The sequence below is a fragment of the Sitophilus oryzae genome, unplaced genomic scaffold (assembly GCF_002938485.1).
Source record: "Sitophilus oryzae breed Bouriz unplaced genomic scaffold, Soryzae_2.0 scaffold_358_pilon_pilon, whole genome shotgun sequence".
NCBI classification, from domain to species: domain Eukaryota; kingdom Metazoa; phylum Arthropoda; class Insecta; order Coleoptera; family Curculionidae; genus Sitophilus; species Sitophilus oryzae.
The window spans coordinates 2,685,919-2,705,656 of NW_022146927.1; the positions used below are offsets into that span (position 1 = coordinate 2,685,919).

Below are 19,738 nucleotides of genomic sequence, written 5' to 3' on the forward strand. Positions count from 1 at the left end.
TAAAAGTGGTAACGCTGTGCCGGTCAAGCTTAATCACGTCACTAAAAGTTTATTTGGTATTATCTATATGTACTACTAATTTAACTCACCAAAATTTCGGCGTTTTTGAGCATGGTGTACCCATCACAGCCATTGTTCATGTAACTCTTCGTGGCCAGTCTGTAAAATTGGTCCAATTTGAGGTATTCATCCCCAATTCTTATCAAATTTGGTTCTATTCGTTTCCCAGGCGGTTTGCTAGGATTGAAGGCAAAACTAACACCGGCCACTTGGGGAAACCTACCCTCTAACTTAGGATACATTGACACTCCATTTTCTAGAGTCTCTAAAATCTGCTGACCTGAAAAAAATCAGCTTTTCACATTTAAAAACAAACAACGTATTCTAATAGGATTCATGTTCAGATAAAAAAAAACTTACCAGAAACCTTCAAAACTACCAAAGGATCCCTCATAGGAATAATACTGATTAAATCTCTCATTGTAAAATCTCCCGCAGGATGAACTTGATCAGATCTAAACGTTCCAGAATTCAAAATCACCAAATCCACGCCTGTTGCCGCTAAAATGACGTCACAAACCTGAAAAATTAAACATTTACTGGTTAGGAGGGCGTGTCGAGTTGTGTAGACGTGACAAAAGGGTGTGGCTAGGGGCGTGACTTACCCAATTGCCGAGATTCGATTCGGAGGAGCGGATTGAAGTGAAACGCCCATCCAGAGGAACAGGAAAGCAGCCTAAAATGTCATCTAGTTTGGATTCTATAACGCCTACAGTGAAAAAGATCAAAATTAAAAATAATAAAAGAATACGAATATGGGAAGTCAATATTTGAAAAGTTCAAAATATTTTTTTATGAATTTTAGGCATATAAGTCATACAGTAATCGCAAAACATTTTCCGATGCACGTCATCAATATTATATCGAAATTGACACTAAGGCGTATAAACCTGACTAAATGAAATTTTGTCAAAAATGTTTAAATTTGTTGTATAATTTAAGATACCGAGCAGCTCTTCATTTTACTTTATAGAGCAAATTATTGTGACATTATTTATTTAGATTAAAGCTACAAAAATTAGTTTAAAGTGACTCTTATTATCGTCATGTTGGTCACATTGCGCCGCGATCAGCAACGTTGTCGTTTATTATTTGACATTTATCATAATGTCAGTCATTATTTTGTATAAAATCGTGTTGTTGAATCTTTTGAAGTAATTCTCGTTTTTTGCCGATTTTCATAGTCTAGTATTTTTAAAAATTGTACTTTTAAGCACAAACAGTTCTTTTAAGAACTAAATTTTCGAGTTTTTGTATTGCATTTCTTGAAATTGTGTGTTGAAAATATGCCGAAACATGTAAGCAAACGAAGCAAAAAGCTTGTAGTTTTCCTGATAAACTATTTTGAACGAGAACGTAACAATAAAGGTCCTTAATTACCCTTGACTGCAGTCAGAGAAGTAAGTTTGATTAGTAAGCACATTATACCACTTTCACCACTTCAAAGTTATTTCTACTTATTTCGATTTGTAATGAGTAGCTGCTGTTAATAAATAAATTAATTACAAAAATATTAATAATTATTAAATTAAAAATAAAACGTAAAAATCTTTAAAAAATGATATAATAAATATACTGTTTCCCAATTTTACATTAAGATTCATCTCATAAATCCATCACAATCTGGCAGCGCTGTTTGTCACTCAGAGTTGATCACGTGCATCGGAAATTGTTTTGCGATTACTTTACATTCTCACCTGTATATTTATCCAACTTCTCTTTCAACTTCGGATCTTCATGATACTGTGACGTCACGTTCACTTCTTCGATAGTTACTTCCGGTTTACCTCCATGCTTCGCCTTGTTCTCGAAGTCGATGGTTATCTTGCTGAACTGTCTGAAGTCCGTGCCACTTTTGACAACGTATCTGTCATTGATCAAGTGCGTTTCGTACACGTGATCGTGTCCACCCAAGATAAGGTCGATTTCGTCACAGTTCTCCGCTAGTTTGACGTCGTTAGGTGTGCGCATGTGCGTTAAAGCTATCACGTAATCACAGCCCTGAAATAGAGCCAATTGATTGATTAAATAACTAAAATCCAATGACTAAAGAATATAAGGACCACTAACACCCGAGACCTAATTGTTACTATACCTCTAAACAGTGCCGTGCTACATATTTTTCTTAACTTAGCTGCTTGAAGAGATATTTATATTTTTGATAAATGTTTTGACTACGCCTATGTACGCTGCTTATTTAGTTGGTATACTAATTAATTACAAAAAAATACTATTAAAATGTTAACAAAATGTACAAAACTAGTATCGACGTTAGCACGTATAAAGTACGTAGTAAGTAAAAGGTGGAGGGTACTGTTTATTTACCTATGAAACGTAACTCCTGGCTCTTTCTTATCGTTGCGGGTTTTACACTTGAAATCTGACCAAATCACCGTTGTAATAAAGTTTATACAAAGTTCACTACACACAACAAGCTATTAAAAATCGCTAAAATTGTCGCTGGTGACGCTTCAGCCTGTATATGGGTGTTACCTGTCCTTGTGTGCTTTAGTCATTGCGAAAAACCGACAAAATGTATTCAGAAACTGTCTATGACCGTCACTGAAGGGGGAGGAGTTAAGAGTTTACCTCGTGCTTCAATTGGGCGGCTAGCTTTTGCCCCGCCTCTACAAAGTCCAAAAACGTCACTTCCTCGGGGTTGATAGTGGCCAGGGTGTCGAGCCACTCCCTCTCGACCAATCCCACAAGGCCTATGCGGTGCCCCGCCCAGTGGACGACGTGTGTGATACGCCCCTCGCCTAGGGGACGACCTGTTTCGTTATCTACCACATTTGACATTAGCCAAGGGAAGTCGGTTTGGGCTACCCATTGGGATAGGACTTCTAGACCATGGTCTGTGAAAGGAATTGGTATATAATATTAAATATGTAGACATTTATTGATTTATTTGGTATACAGGGTGTTTCAGGCTGTGCGTGCATGAGCCTTTAGCATTATTTATTAAGTTTCTAGAGAGAAATACAATATCTAGATCAGAGATTTTTTACAACGTGATCTATCGATTAAAAATATTTTCAATATGGCGGCACTTCCGGAAATACCGGAAGTTGACAACTTCCTTATTTTAAATTTATTTTAAATAAATTTAAATTTTATAAATTTTGATATTATTTCTCTCTATAGACACTCTATACCTAACACTAACCGTTTTTGAGAAAAAAAAATATTTAAAATTTTTGCACAAAAAAACTGCCTGTTAAAAAAAAATTAAGCAATTTTATTGTTTTCTTTTAACCGCAGGATTTTACAAACTAAACACCATACGTTGTCTATTTGAAAATATCTATTCCAGAATCAACCAACAAGAGTTCATCATTTATGCAGAACCAGAAAATTATGAATTATTACCTACACAAATTTCGCGCTGCATCTCAAACCCTCAGCTACGACAAAGCTACGGCAACTAAAACTAATTTTTTTCCATATTAAAAATTTAAATATTGATTTATATTGACTAAACCAAACATTATACGCGATACGCGATAAACGATACAAAAACCTAGGTTGTTTTATAATTTGGGTTTTTATAAACATCCAAACTGCCCAAATGAAATCCTGTAATACACACACCGGAAAAATCTAGGGATATCATTTTATTAAAGTTAAAAATAAATGTTTTGAATAAACAACCACATATTTGTAGGCCGATTCTTTCTACTTCGATTGAAACGAAGTAGTCACACTAGTTATTTCTAAATTTGGGATATTTGCAGAAGTGTTTGTGCATTTTTTGTCAAATGTATAAAAAGCAACTAGCATCAATTGTTCGAATTTAACCTGTACTGGCTATGTTTTTATGATAACTGGCCAGAATTCATTCAAATAACTCTGTTTAGTATTAAACGACATTATGGAGCGTAGACATCTTAACAGAGACGAAATGCTAAGGGCCATGGGTATGCTCGAAGCTGGAATGCGCCAAATCGATGTAGCTAGAGCATTAAATACAACGCAAAGTGTAATATCGCGATTAAGTACACGGTACCGTGAAAGTGGTGATGTTGCTGAAAGGCACACAGGGCGACATCGCATTACTACCCCTCAGCAAGATCATTTTTTACAATTAAATGCTCGACGCCGACCGACTCTTACAGCACCATAGCTTAGTTTAATTCTCCAGGAAACACATAATGTAACCGTTAGTCCTGACACTGTTGGCAATAGATTAAGAGAGGTTAACTTAAGAAGCAGACGCCCCTGGAGAGCTCAACCCTTAACGAGAGAAATCGAGAGGTACGATATTTGTGGGCTCAAGATCATGTTCAGTGATCGAATGAACAATGGGCAAATGTTCTTTTCACGGATGAGTCACGCTTTGGAATTCATCCAGATTCGAGAAGGCTTAGGGTATGGAGAGAACCGGGAAATCTTATTCGGTTGGATCATGTTCAGGAAGTGCACCCTTATCAAGGTGGAACAGTTATGGTCTGGGGAGGAGTTCAGTTAGGCCGAAAAACCGATCTTGTTTTTCTTGAAAGGTTTCTAACAGGAATCACATATCGTGATTTAATTCTTGAGCCTGTCGTGTTACCATATGCCATTGATTTTGGGAGAAACTTCATTCTCATGCATGACAATGCACGGCCTCATACAGCCAGAGTGGTAAGTGAGTTTATCAATGCTCATCAATTAATCTTACCCTGGCCGGCACAATCTCCTGACCTCAACCCCATCGAGCACGTATGGGACGCGGTCCAAAGAAGAATTTTGAGAATGGGTATGCCTCGTGAAACTCGTAGGGATCTGGTTCGGGCCGTGAATGCAGCGTGGCAGGCTGTATCTCAAGAAGAGATCGACAACCTGATCAGGAGCATGGAGAGACGATGTAGGGCTGTAATGACAGTAGAGGAGGCCATAGCCTTTATGAAGTAAAATTGGTTTTATCTTTTTTTTAATTCACAGTTTAGAATAAAAAAAAGTGTGTATTTTTTGAGTTCAATAAAAATCAAGGTAAATTTGAAAAATTCGGTAAATTTCGCATTTTTATTTCCAATACGTCCTGTAAACTATTTGTTTATTTTAATTTTATTATATCAGAAATGCAAATAATAAAATTACTGACGATGGCTGGATAAAATTGTAATATCCCTAGACTTTTCCGGTGTGTGTATATATTTATAAAGAAATAAAATGGCACTCGATATTTCTTAATCAACCTTATATTGTGGATCAACTAACAAACAATATTACAAATTACAATAATAAGTAGCTCTGCTGTAAAAAATGCCAAGTTGCCGAATTTATTTTTTTTCCTGGCATTGTCATTCGTTTTGACACTTTAGTTTTATATTACAAGTTTTTGGTTTAAACAAATAGTGTTGTGATACTTTAAGCGTGAAAATGTTTACTAGCAGTCGAACATTGTCCTTTATAGAGTCTCTTTTAGAGCGAAGTGGTACAAGATAGATTAATAGCCGTAAAAAACTCATAGCAACTTTATTAAAATATTTTGAACGGGACCGTGCTAGTAATGGTCCTTTTTTTTTCCCTTAAGTGCTGTTAAGAAGGTGAGTTTTGTTGATGTAAATAATAACTGTTTATATATTTATAATTAATTTATTTTTGTTTCCCAAAATATTTTGATTAAAAGAAAATATATAAAAGTGGGCAACGCTGTACCTGTCAAGATTAATCACGTGACTAAAAGTTTATTTGGTATGAACTGTAGCTACTAACTAAGCTATATTGCTGCTTACCAAAATCATGATTCCCTAATACAGCACAATGTGTTCCTATTTCGTTTAATACTGGTACCATCTGTTCTCCCCTGGTAAAGGTACTTACTACAAAACAAAATAAAATATATCATGTTATATAAAATACATACAATATACAGGGTGTCTCCAAAATAAGTGAAAGTATTTTAACTGATAGTACCTATAGTTCGGTATTATAAATACGCCTATGAAGTGTTTTTAATCATAGCTCCCGTATATAGCGTTTAACGCCTTGGGAGTAGCAAGGTACAGCCTGCCATGCTAGAGCCGTTCGGTATACAAGGAAGGTAATGTGGCTAGCACTACGCTTCAACCGCCTATTATTACCTCAGGATTGTGAATCCCAAGTACTCATTTAAGGCTGAGTCGACCTAGGTACCCAAACTATTTTTATTTTAATAAAAATAGTCGGCTGATGGGTGTAGGAGTCGAACCCACTACCTTGAGATTGGTAGACGAGAGCCTGTACCTCTACGCCACCGGGCACCTTGAAGTGTTTTTACAAAATGATTTTTTTTGTCACTTATTGTGTAGAAAATTAAAATTACTGTGTACTTATAAATACACATGCATATACAGGGTGAGTCTTAAATAAGTGCAAATATTTTTAGAGATATCTAGTACAATAAATTTTTCAACAATATTTTTTTGCAAAAAAAAATCATAGGCGTGTTGACACCCTGTATATAAACATACTTACGCATGCTGGGCGAGAACGCATCCCCGCTAAACAAAATCAGAGGGTTCAAATGTTGAAAACTTTTGATGGCTGTACAAAATCTCGCAGCTCCACCCACTGGCTCCAACCCTGGCCTGGATTCAACGTTGTACACATCGTTGAAATGTAAAATAACTACGTTCTCTGACATGTTCGAACCTGCCAAGCTGTTTACAGCCCTACGACCAGCTGCTCTCACTTCCAGAGAAGCCTGAAAAAGAAAATTAATTTAAAAAATAATTCGTGATTTTTTTAACGATTTACATGCAACATGCACTAGGATAATTATTATTAACTACAGTATATCGATTTGTTCTGTGGCTACTGGACATCTCGTAAGGGGGGAAACGAAATTATCTGTTAGTGAGGAATTCATGGACGTGCTATAATAGTTATTTACAGTGCAAGTGTGTTCCAGTTCCAAGAGGTGTGAAACCACCCCTCAAATATTACAATATTTTTTTATTTAAAAAACGGTCAAGTTTCCGAAAAAACGCTTAAACACGTATATTTTATTTTGTTTTTTTACATATTTTAAGATTTTTTAAAAATGTATACAGGGTGTTTCGAAAAATCTGGTCATTGATTAATCACGATCCTGCTTAAAGCGCTTGACGTAAAAAGCTTCCAACGAGAAGAAACTACCCCTCCAATATTACCAAGTTATATAATAATATCGGCATATCGTTTTTTCTTATGCTGACATAAATGTGAGAAAATTTTATCCAGTTTGTATGTTAATGGAAATTCTTGCTTTGCTTTATCACCACAATTACAAATGATCGAGGCGAACGAAGTCGCTGGTACACGCTAGTTAATTATAAATATATAAATAGTTATTATTTACGCGTTGGACAACAAAACTCACCTCCTTAACAGCACTTAAAGGACATAAAGGGCCATTACTACATGATTACTAGTGCTTTCCCGTTCAAAATATTCTAATAAAGTTACGATGAATTTTTTTACGTCTACTAAGCTATCTTGTACACTTCGTACCAACGATATTACTTTTCTTTTAAACACAAACAAAAAGATTTTTTAAAAATTTAATTTTTACATTGTTATTTCGAGCTCGATCAAACAGTGACTGTCACACAGTTCAGAGTTGTTACACACAATTTTTAAAAACTCTTTTTGTTTGTGTTTAAAAGAAAAGTAATATCGTTGGATATGTATTTTAATGTTTTATAAAGGAAATGTCCTTGTAGTCCAATGTCATACGATGCTAGTTTTTGAGGCCTTTTTGTGCAAAGGATGTTTTTTTGCTAATTGACTCAGTCAAACTGTCCTGATGATGGGAATAAAATTCTCGAAAGCTTAACAAATTTGAAAAAGTAGTTTTATTAGCCTATATGGTGATTATTGACTGCATCTTCACTTAAATTTTGAGTTTTTTCTTATAGGATACCTAATCTGTGATACTACTGTGGTAAATATCTATATATCTATAAAATATATTGCAGTTTAAATATACTTTACAGTAAATTGATCACATTGCAATATTGTGATTGCTGTCTATGGACGCCAACTTATTATTTTTGCATCCCTCATGAATGATTAATACAAAAATAGTTATTAGATTTCTACCTGGTTTGAGGTTTTAAACATTTTCTCCTTATAACTATAAATAATTCTCAGTCTCAGAAAAATCACATTCATCATTTTAAAAAACTGAAAAAAAACTGCACTACCTACTAAAACTTATATAAAAAATAAATAAACACAGACTATTAGCAAACCGACAGTAAAACAACTAAACATATCTGATGTAACTCTTGACCATGTACATAATATTCATTTAATGTATTTTTTTTTTAGAAATTAAGTAACTACATTTAAAGTTGTTATAGTAACAAAACAATTTAAAATGGTTCTAATCAGTAGCGGTTCAACAGACGTTAGGAAGTAAAATTAGCCGAAATATCAGCAAAATAAGTAAACATAGATCTCGTAACATATAAATAACATCACCTATCTACTACATATATATTACTTACTTGCTACTACTACTACTACTACTACTTACAAACCAAGAAAATAACATTTATACACAGAATTGACAGTAATTTTCTTTTAACATGTTCCTTGCTTAGCGATAATTCAATGACGGTATATAAACAAAAAAAACAGGTTTATAACAATATCTTGACGATTTGAACTGGCGCGCGGAGCGTGCTGACCAATAGCGCCTGTTATCACCTGTGACGTAGCGACCAACCTGCGCAATATCATACCTTGTATTCTTTGTACCATGGGTAGAACTTGTGTTTTTTTAATATCCTTTAGACATTTGTACGATTCACGCCGTCTCATTGGTCAATTTTCTTGTACTCAGCGTACTATCCATGATATCTTGGCCCAATACGAATACCTCCATAGCTTCATTTACTACAGGATTTTCCCTCTGCCTCTTTTTATTCATAACGGAACCAGTTTCGCGAAATTTGCTACTAACTCGCGAACAATTTTGCCATAAAGGTGTTTGTCAGGATGGCGTTCATTGAATATCTGCGCAACCTTTGCCAGATATTGGCAAATAACAACCCCGATTGCCACATTCATTATTTTTAAAATAAAGTTTGATTATTTCCACTTTTTCTGCAAGTGAGTACACCATAATAATTGTTAAAAAGTTTAACGATATTGGGAAGAAGTTCAACGCATAAGTCACAGAACAGCTATCTAGCAACTACCGCACCTGAGCGTTCAACCTTGCGGCAAGTGAAAAAATGCGTAAACATCTAGAAATAATAAGAAAAAACAGCAAATTGGTCGAAGGAATTTACCCTTATCATTTACTCTGATAAATGTTTAAATAAACTTTTCAAATTTAAATCCTTTATAATTTCTCAATGACTCCAGCGATTTTCAAAAACGAAGCCGGAAAATATAGAGAATAGAAAGCCCTTTTTCAATTCGGTACCACTTGACCCCCCTTTCCATTTGAAAAAATTTGGGGGATGACACCCCCGCTTAGAGGGTTGAAGATTTTGCAATCATTTTTCCCCCTCGCAAACAAAATTGACGTGTTTTTGAATTTTCTGAAAAAAAAATTTCCCTGGCCGTTATGCCTTGCGGAACGTTTTCGATGGGCCACCCTGTATATATAAGGAAACATCTATCTACTTTGTCTAACATTGTATAACGTTTAGTAAAAAGTACCGAAGGTCAAAACAATTTCGTTTTGAATCACTAACTATACAAAGCGTTAAAAAATTAAGTTAATTACATATCATCATTACATCACATATAAGTTTGCACCAAAATTTCCAGTATATTTATTATATTTTTTAGTGTGTTGTATACCTTAATTAACATTAGTATATTTTAAAAAATATCAAATATTATTAATCTAAATGATAACAATAATAATAACCGACAAATAATTATCTTGACCCCCTCCCAACGGATGCCCAAGTTGCCACAAAAAACCGTGTCCATTTGGCTTGGAAATGACGATTCATTTGGAGAATCTGTCATATAAAATGACAGCGATCTTCATTTCATAGCCATCGCTGACGCCTTTTTTTTTCGATATTGATAGTACAATAAAAAAGGGATGCTGGAGGCCTATCAACGTACTAATAGGTACTTCATAAAAATTAGCTAGTATGTGATAAATTATTATTAACAATAATTGACAAAATGGATCTATACAGGGTGGACAATTTTGGTTGTTTCTATAGGGTATCTAGGAAACCGTAAGAAATATTCAAATTTTGATACTGCAGTCTCGGGTTCTTTTTTTGAAAAAATCACAATGCCGCAAACCGATCGTGGCTATCTTGATCGGTTTCGAAGCTACAGGGGAATTCTCAAATTTTGTAGTTTGTTTATTTCAGCCAATTACGCAAAAATGAATTATACATTCTAAAGGCATTTTTCTGTGTAGAATGCAGTGGCGTAGTCAGACTTTTTTCGAAAAAAATATTTATTTAGATATTAACTATACTTCTATTTTTTTTAAATAGATATTTTTGTATATTTTTAAATTTCCTGATTCGGCTTGGCATGGGCTTCTCAAAAATATATAACACTCTATATTTATTTACACTATTAACCTCAACATTTCAAATTTTTCTTAAAATATCCAGTTAGTATAGTAGGCCGCGCGGAGTAACAAAGTAAACGGTTGTCATGGTGATCTGCACATACCTTTAATAGATGCGTGACATTTCATTTCAACAGATTGATGTGTGTGTATTTTATATAATAAAAAAATGAGTAAATTTGAAAATTTTGAGAAATATATATGTTAGAATGTTATATCGAGTCTAAGAAACATAAGCAAATAGCAGCTGATTTATATTTTGAGCGCGAGCAACCAAACCCAGCCATTTTTAAAAGGTCAGAAAATAGTTTAATCCTAGCCACCTAGGTCACGTGATATCACTCTCTTAGACTTCTTTCTCTGGGGATTTCTGAAAAACGAAATTTATATCGAAATGCAAATTTATTTATATAGTCTTATATTTTTTTTATATAGTCTTATATATTTTCGAGAAACCCATGGCAAACTGAATCAGGAAATTTAAAAATATACAGGGGGTTGTATTTAAAAAAACATAAGTATAATTAATATCTAAAAAAATATTTTTTTCGAAAAAAGTCTGACTACGTCACTGCATTCTACACAGAAAAGTGCCTTTAGAATGAATTCATTTTTGCCTAGTTGTTGAAATAAACAAACTATCGAACATTTTTAAAAAGTACAAAATTTGAAAATCCCCCTGTAGCTTCGAAACCGATCAAGATAGCCACGATCCGTTTGCGGCATTGTGATTTTTTCAAAAATAGAACCCGAGACTGCAGTATCAAAATTTGAATATTTCTCACGGGGTTTCCTAGATACCCTATGGAAACAACCAAAATGGTCCACCCTGTACATATTATAAACATTTTATTGTGCTCTTTTGATCCCACAATCACAAATCACAAATCACATTAGTAACATTAAGATAACAACTGATTATACAAAAATTACTTTAATTATAATTTAATAATAGAGATAAAAAAAATAATTAATTATGGATTGTAATATTTTTTATAATATACAGTATGTCCCCGAATTGTCTTTTTTTTATTATTGACATATTGAGAAAAATGCATTCTTCATAATAGCTGTGATAATAGTTAATCTCGTTTATACTTTTCCAAATTTCCATACCGTTTTAGAGAAAATTAAAACAAAAAAATGAAAATATTTAATTTTTTCCTAAAAATCAAAACGCGTTTCTATGGTAATATAATTTCGTTTTCATTCTTTGATGGAATGTTATTAATAGAATTTTAATTAACGCGATATTTTTTGCTGTTTTAAAATGTTAAGGCGCATTCTCACGACTCGTCTACTTGGCAAGTATTTTTTTATTAGCATACAGGGTCTGGCGGGAATACGGCGTAGTTCCTATATTAAATAACTCAGAAATTCTGTCTAGATACCCGACGCACCATATATACCCTGTATACCAATTACAAATGTATGTCAAGTAGGTACACAAGTCGTGAGAATGCGCCTTTAAAGAAGCACAAAATTTATTTAGTTTAATGCTACGGAAAGGGTGATGATAGTTATCTGAAAGTGTGATACTTTAACAGCAAAAAATATTAGGTTAATCAAAATTAATAATAACCGTCTATAAAAGAATGAAATCGAAATTATATTACCATAAAAAAGCCTTTTCAATAGGACTGTCCAAAATCAGTTGTCGGTGAAGCTAGAAAATATTTCTCCAAAAAAATCCTTTATGGATATTTCGCCACTGCACTGAAAGAAAAATCTACAAAATAAAATAGTTATTTTTTGTAAACACTTCTGCGTTAAACCTAAACGGACACTGCTTGTCAGAAGTTATGTTTACAGTAATAAAAATTTGCCTAACAAAGAAAAAAAACGCTTAACGTTTCGGAAAGTTTATCCTTTTTATATTATTATTGATATAATGTCGTTTTAACAGAACGTCAACGGTTTCTTGTAGACGTATCTGTTTTAAAAAAAGTAAAGTGTTCTCGAATAGTTGAATTTAAATGATTTAAATAGTTTTTTTTCTTTATTCTTTGTATTTTTTTGCTTCCGACGACGGAAAGAAACGTTAAAGCATTTTTTTCTTTGTTAGGCAAATTGTTATTACTGTAAACCTAACTTCTGACAAGCAGTGTCCGTTTATGTTTAACGCAGAAGTGTTTACAAAAAATAACTATTTTATTTTGTAGATTTTTCTTGCAGTGCAGTGGCGAAATACCCATAAAGGATTTTTTTGGAGAGATGGATCCGCCACATTGGTATAGACATTTTTTAGAAAATATTTCTACTAACATTTTTGTAATGGTGGGGGTAGTTTTCACTCTTCCCATACATTTACTTGTTTTTTGTAACAGTCAAATGTTAAAGCGCATATCCACCCGAAATCTCATTCACATCGGAATATAGGTTCTTCTTAAAATATTTTAAAAAATGCGTTTATTTTTTTAAAGTTTGATGCCTTCTAACGGACAAACGAAGCACTTTTACATAGAGGTAAATTGTGTCCAATGGACTTATTCTGATTCCAAAAATACGTAGTAGTTCTATGTCCCCGGAATATTGGGACACGCTGTATGTCTCTATCTATGGTCTCTGTAATTCAGTTTTTTTTTTCTTAGAATAGGTCCAAGAATCACCCCCTTAAATGCTAGCATATCATTCAGGCAAACTTGGAGAAATTATACCATTAATCTTTTCAACGACGAAAGATCAGAAAACCCTGCAACTGAGATTCCCATGCCATCCGGACCAAGCATATTGGAAAGTGAAATTATTCATGCGATTAGATTAATGAAAAACGACAAAACTCCAGGGCCTGATGATATGTATTCGGAAACGTTCCACTTAATTAATGAACAAAACTTAAAAACTATAGTACAGCTTTTCAATAACATCTATGACACCGGTCCCATCCCTGAAGACTGGCTTCGTTCTACGTTTATCACGCTGCCCAAGTCAAGTAACGCAACTTCGTGTAAAGAGTATCGTCTTATTGGTCTAATGAGCCACTTTCTTAAGCTCTTTCTACGGGTGCTGCATACAAGACTCTATAAAAAATGTGAGGAAGTAAGTGGAGAAAGTCAATTCGAATTTAAGAACGGCTTTGGTACTAGAGAAGCCATATTCAGTCTTCAAACTTTAGTACAGAATTGCCAAGATCAGAGAAAAGATGTCTTCATGTGCTTTATAGACTAAGCAAAGGCGTTCGATAACGTTAAACATAACCTACTTATATCATACCTCAGAGACTTGTGACTTGATGGAAAAGTAATAAATAAAAAAATAAATTTGTATTGGAACCAAAAAGCTGAAATTCGTATACATAGCGTGGGAGTAACTGAAGATTTTGAAATAAAAAAGGGGCTAAGGCTGTCTCCAATGTTGTTCAATTTATATGTGGAAAGAGTATATTCACTGAGTCAATCTCCGATAGTCCCATTGGTTTGAAAATAAATGGCATTCCAATTAATAATATCCGATATGCGGATGACACAGTGATATTGGCAGACAATGCAAATGATCTCCAAATCCTTCTAAATAAGGTCAACAATGAAAGCCAAAGACTGGGTTTAAACATAAATACTACAAAAACTAAATTTATGGCTGTTAGCAGAAACAATATTCCGAACACCAGAATTTACTTAAATGGAGAGGTCATCAAGCAGGTCACACAATTTAAATATTTGGGATGCATAGTTAACGAAACGTGGGATCCAGATCAGGAGATCAAATACAGAATCGAACAAGCAAGATCTACTTTTCTGAGACTGCGAAGATTTCTCACAGATAGGAACTTGAACTTCGGCCTTAGATACAGAATGGTGAAGTGATATGTCAGGTCCGTTTTGTTATATGATGTGGAAGCATGGACACTGAAGGTAGCAACAATAAACCGAATTGAAGCCTTCGAAATGTGGAGCCTACGACGAATGCTAAGAGTGCCCTGGGTCGACCGTGTGAGGAATGAAGACATTCTCAGAAGAGCTGGTCTAGAAGAACGTGAACTCTTCGAAATCATCAAGAAGAGGAAAATAGCCTATTTGGGACACATACTATGTGGAGAACGCTATCACTTTCAGCGTCTGATTCTCCAGGGTAAAATAGAGGGGGGAATAGGCCGAAGGAAGCTATCCTGGCTGAGAAATATTCGTCATTGGACAGGCATACAGGACTTCCAAGCACTCCAAGTCGCTGCAGTTAATAGAACCATTTGATGAGGAAGAAAAAGATGAACGCCTACGCAGGAATCTGCACGGCACTTTAAGAAGAAGATATCATTCTGGAGCACCCTGTATTTTGATGAGTGACCCACCCTGAGATGAAAAAAAAATCAAATAAATAACCCTTTTATAAATAAATCCGAACAACAATGATGGTCTGACCGTATAATATTGATTATTTACATAAATATATTTAAGCCCAGACAGTAATAATATATTTAACATAGTAGGTACAAAAATATTTACTCTATTTTTAAATTGCCGGTATAATATTTATTAAAAGATCTTACCTTGACTATAAAAAGTCCAATATAAGACTGGATATCCCACTCAAGTGTTATAAAGAAAAATAAATCACTCACGAATGCTTTTTGTTGTATTATTTTTAAAAATTAAAGAATATTGTCTCTATAAAGCGCAATTTTTTAAACTTCTAAATGGTAAACGTTTAAAAAAACCTCTTTATGTTGACACTCTTCGCAATAGCGCCAGTACTGTCTGGTACTGTGGTACTGGTTTGATAATGAGTAAAATTGTTGGGGGGACAGACTGAATATGGCATCCACTGGCATCCATTTTTAGATGGATGTAATCGCTTTAGCAGGAATATTGACCCTACTTTTGATCTTGTCATCATATTTTTCTATTAAGAGTGCCAATACTTGTCTTAAAGATCCATAAATAAAATTCATTGGATAACACGACTAAGAAACGTGTCTTAATACTACAATACGATCGAAAAAAAAACGGCGTCAGCGATGGCTATGAAATGAAGATCGAGGTCGCTCTCATTTTATATACCTATGTAAAATTATATGGGAACTGTCATTGATCGTCATTTCCAAGTAGGGTTACCACCTTTCACAGTCCTTTTTTTTTGGAACAAATTGTCCTTTTGACTTTTTCTGACTTAAAAAGTCCTTTTTATTTACGTATTTTCATTTGGACGAGTTGTAAACATAATTTCTCGATATATAATTACCTCCAAGGTATTACCACAGTATTACTTTTAAATCTTTTTATACAGGGTGAGTTTCCTACGATGTTCTCTATGGGTATCTCGGAAGCTACTGGAGATAGAGAGTCGGTTAAATGAGGAAAGAATTGCCGTTTTGTGGGGTCATAAATATGCGCTTTATTATAAAATGTCAATATTCCATGGGTATATTGATAAGTGAGGTCTAAATTACAAGAAAATGCATTTTCTACGAAAACTTGATGGGATAGGTAAAAAATGGTATAATACAATTGGAGAGACAATTAAATTGTGCACCTGATTCTCGTAAAATACATAGAGTGTTCCATTTAAATTAAACAAGTTAAACAAGAATTGCCGTTTAAAGCTAGTAATTATTTGAAATAGATTTTTAGACACTGTATAAGGGAGTATTATTATTTTTATTATTGCAACACAAAATTTAGTAAATTGGAAAACTTCAGTACAATATTTGGTTTTAAAAACTTAAAAAAGCCTACAGAAATGAAGCATTAAAATTATTGTTAATGTATTTTCACAAAAACGTAAATATTTCAGAAACGATAAGTTTAAAGTGCGGTAAACCTTAATTAAATTTACCTTTATTTTAATCGTAGAAACTAAAAATGTAATAATATACAGGATATTCCATTTAAAAAAATACAACTTTGATATGTTTTATTTATTTGAGACACTCTGTACCTTTTGAAAATAATTTTAAATTGTAGCTTAGTGGTCATCCAACGATCCCATCACTCACAATTTCTAAAAATCTCCGTGTCGAATAAGGTGAATAACCCTGTATATTTATCAAATATACAGGGTGTCCCAAGCTGAGCGTGCATTAGAAGTTTCTAGAGAACCACAATATACAGATCGGAGATTTTTTGCACATCATTGTTTTACAACGAGATCTATCAATTAAAAATATTTTTATAGATAACGGCACGGAAATACCGGAAGTTGACCGCAACTTTCTTATTTTAATAATATTCCTTGTATACCTATGTCACACCCTGTATACCTATTTCATGAATATATAGTATATTTGACAAAAAAATTGTGGTCTTGGGGCTCTTAATTTATATCCTAGCTATAAAAAACTCTTTCATTTGTTTCTGGTGTGACATTCCAAACACACAAAAAACAAATGAATAAAAATTATATTAGATAATTGGCTCAAAATTGATACTATAACAATGTTATTTAATGTTGTTTCTATTTCAATCAAAGCATATAGAAATTTAAAAATGTCTGTGGTTCAGCATAAATTATTTTTATCTAAAAAACGATCTTGCATACTAAAATAATTGTCACACTAATGAAGGAAAGTGGAGTATTATATTGATCGATTCATTAGTTTGCTGTTGATGTTAGTTGATGTAACATTTTAATAAAATAGTCATAATATGTAGGTGGACTGAAGTATGATGTGAATTCATAATAATATACAGGGTATTTCTAATAGAAAAATTGATATGGGTACATTAAAACCACTAAAACACTTAAAAATTCAACTAAAAAAACAACAAAAACAAAAAATCAACTAAAAAACACTTAAAGTAGTGCAATACTAAATTTTTAGCACATGTAGTTCTAAAAAATACAAAAAATGAATCTAAGATGATCTAATTTAAGCAACAACCTACAGATGAAAGGCTTCTTCATAGGGTAGGTATCTCTAGGACAAAGAAAACTACTAAAATACTTAAAAAATCAACTAAAAAACACCTAAAGCAGTGCATTACTAAATTTCTAGCAAATGTTGTTCTAATCTACAGATCTACAGATGTAGATGTAAATCTACAGATTACAGATGAAACACTTTTTCACCTGTTTGAGCCAGCCAACCACACTGGTGACTTTATTAGTGACTTCACTAGGGACATCAATTGAATGCTCCTCAACCAGAGAGCTCCACTTAGCCCTCAGAGCTGCTTGTGAAGCAAAACTAGCCATTTCTTGTCTCTCTGTTATTAAAGCAACCTTAAAACATATATGATTTTGTATAAAATCTATATAATTTAAAGGTTTTCGATTAGAATTTTTAATAAAACTGTTTTCTCTCTGTCTAAACTTTTCGGGTGTAGGTTTTTATTAAAGTTAATTCAAATCTAACTAGGTTTATTAGTAATTAATGAATAATTAATGAAAATGATGTGATAGACCTACACAACTGAATATATTATGACTGTGGCAACTTACGCAAACGATAATTGTATAAATTTGTCTTCGAAACAAGATAAACCTCTTCTCTAATGGGTAAAATTTAAATTTTACTGGTCATTTCACTCTGAAATCCACTTTTGTCACAGGTATTGATCATTTTAAACGAGATGGGTGAATGGCGCAAAGGTTACCTGTGTTAGTATGCGATTTGGACTGTTAATAAGTACGTACACACGACAAAAATAAAGATTTTCTGCCCTAAGGGGGGAAACAATTTTATTTCGGGTATTTAATTTTAAAAGGACACCGTACAAGGACAAGGACTTCTATTTATGAATGAACGAAAATGCCAAAGTGTCAAATGTTGCCGCATGCAACATTGCCAGATTGTATGCTTTTCGAATTTAGGATTTCGACTATTTAAATTCTATAATTATTTTGATTTTAAATCAAAAAACAAATGTTATATCTTGTATTACCGTTGTTTTATAATTATACAATAGGTTTTTACGCAGTTACTTTTTACGCTATTATACGGAATTCTTAAGTGCTTAAACACAGATATTTTAATATTTCTTATCAATAAATCTGTACCCATAATCTGTACCAAATGCCATGTCATTTAAATCTGTCAAATCACATTTGATGTCATGATAATATCATATCATAATATTGTAATGTAATTTTAAAAGATTCAATTTGGAATACTTGTGAAAGTTTTTAACATTCCTCAGCATTAGGAAGTGAAATTTTGGAATGTTAATATTAATAAGTTTCTTGACTTACTACCTGACCAAAACTAAGATAGTCTGTATTCACATAAAAACTAGTCTTATTTTAACTTCTTCAATTTTAAGGTATGTTTAACTACAGGAATGTTATATATTACATTTTCTTATTATTTCTAGGTGCTAAAACAAAGATGTTCGTCTCAGTTTTGAGAAATGTGGCTAGTCAATATGTTAAGCGATCTTTTACCAGTGCACCTGCTGCAAATAACAAAATAGATTTGCAACAAGAGGCTATGCTGAAGGAAAAATGCTTTCTAGTCGATGATAATGATAATATTACTGGTGCGGCGAGTAAAAGGGACTGTCATCTAGTTCAGGAAGATGGTCATATTCCTTTACATCGAGCCTTTAGTGTGTTTTTATTTAATAATCATGGAGACCTACTTTTACAGAAAAGGTCATCAGAGAAGGTGAATGGAGAAACTATTATATTTTGTTATTTAAGTAATTGTAATATTTGTTTTTAGATAACTTACCCAGATTGTTACACAAATTCATGCTGTAGCCATCCTTTAGCAGATTACCCTGAAGAAGCAGAAGGGGCTGTTGGTATAAAAAAGGCGGCAAAAAGAAGACTAATTCATGAGTTAGGTATTAAACCGGATACAATCTCTTTGGAGAATATGCATTACATTACAAGGATACATTACAAAGATCCTGGTAATGGTAAATACGGAGAACACGAAATAGATTATGTTCTATTCATACAGCAAGATGTTAAACTTAAGCCCAACCCTGACGAAGTGTCAGAGATAAGTTTTGTACCCAGAACGGAGTTCGATGATTTTGTTCCCACTTTAACCGGCCAATGGACCCCTTGGTTCAGTTTGATTTTGAAGCACAGATTAAAGTACTGGTGGGATAATTTAGATAAGCTTGAAGAAATTAAGGATCATAAGAAAATATTAAAATTAAAAAGTGAATAGTATTCGAGATTAGGTATATTTAAAGGATTTTTATTTTGCATGTGTTTATATTTTTGTCTTTATAAAAGTGCATATAAATTAAATTATTAAAAAGTTTATTAAGTAAGTTTTTT

General features: G+C 33.3%; 2 protein-coding genes across 3 annotated transcripts in view; one reads left to right on the forward strand and one right to left on the reverse strand.

Moving 5' to 3' along the window:
- Nucleotides 1–18,237, reverse strand: part of LOC115884833 (protein 5NUC) — a 31,657-nt gene extending 13,420 nt beyond the window's left edge. Inside the window, exons 1-9 of the mRNA XM_030903532.1 lie at nt 17,945–18,237; nt 17,573–17,725; nt 6,499–6,727; nt 5,778–5,864; nt 2,650–2,915; nt 1,758–2,061; nt 666–769; nt 421–580; nt 90–340 (exon numbers count right to left, since the gene is read on the reverse strand). Coding sequence (XP_030759392.1) covers nt 90–340; nt 421–580; nt 666–769; nt 1,758–2,061; nt 2,650–2,915; nt 5,778–5,864; nt 6,499–6,727; nt 17,573–17,698 — 1,527 coding nt within the window. The 5' untranslated portion in view covers nt 17,699–17,725; nt 17,945–18,237. The remainder of the gene's footprint in view (nt 1–89; nt 341–420; nt 581–665; nt 770–1,757; nt 2,062–2,649; nt 2,916–5,777; nt 5,865–6,498; nt 6,728–17,572; nt 17,726–17,944) is intronic.
- Nucleotides 1–19,731, forward strand: part of LOC115884832 (isopentenyl-diphosphate Delta-isomerase 1-like) — a 29,199-nt gene extending 9,468 nt beyond the window's left edge. The window contains exons 1-3 of one of the 2 annotated variants that reach the window (XM_030903530.1): nt 18,524–18,765; nt 18,817–19,109; nt 19,167–19,731. In XM_030903530.1, coding sequence (XP_030759390.1) covers nt 18,831–19,109; nt 19,167–19,625 — 738 coding nt within the window. In that variant the 5' untranslated portion in view covers nt 18,524–18,765; nt 18,817–18,830 and the 3' untranslated portion in view covers nt 19,626–19,731. Of the gene's footprint in view, nt 1–18,523; nt 18,766–18,816; nt 19,110–19,166 lie in introns of those variants that run through there. The other variant, XM_030903531.1, reaches the window with a different exon arrangement.
- Nucleotides 19,732–19,738: the final 7 nt, after the last annotated feature.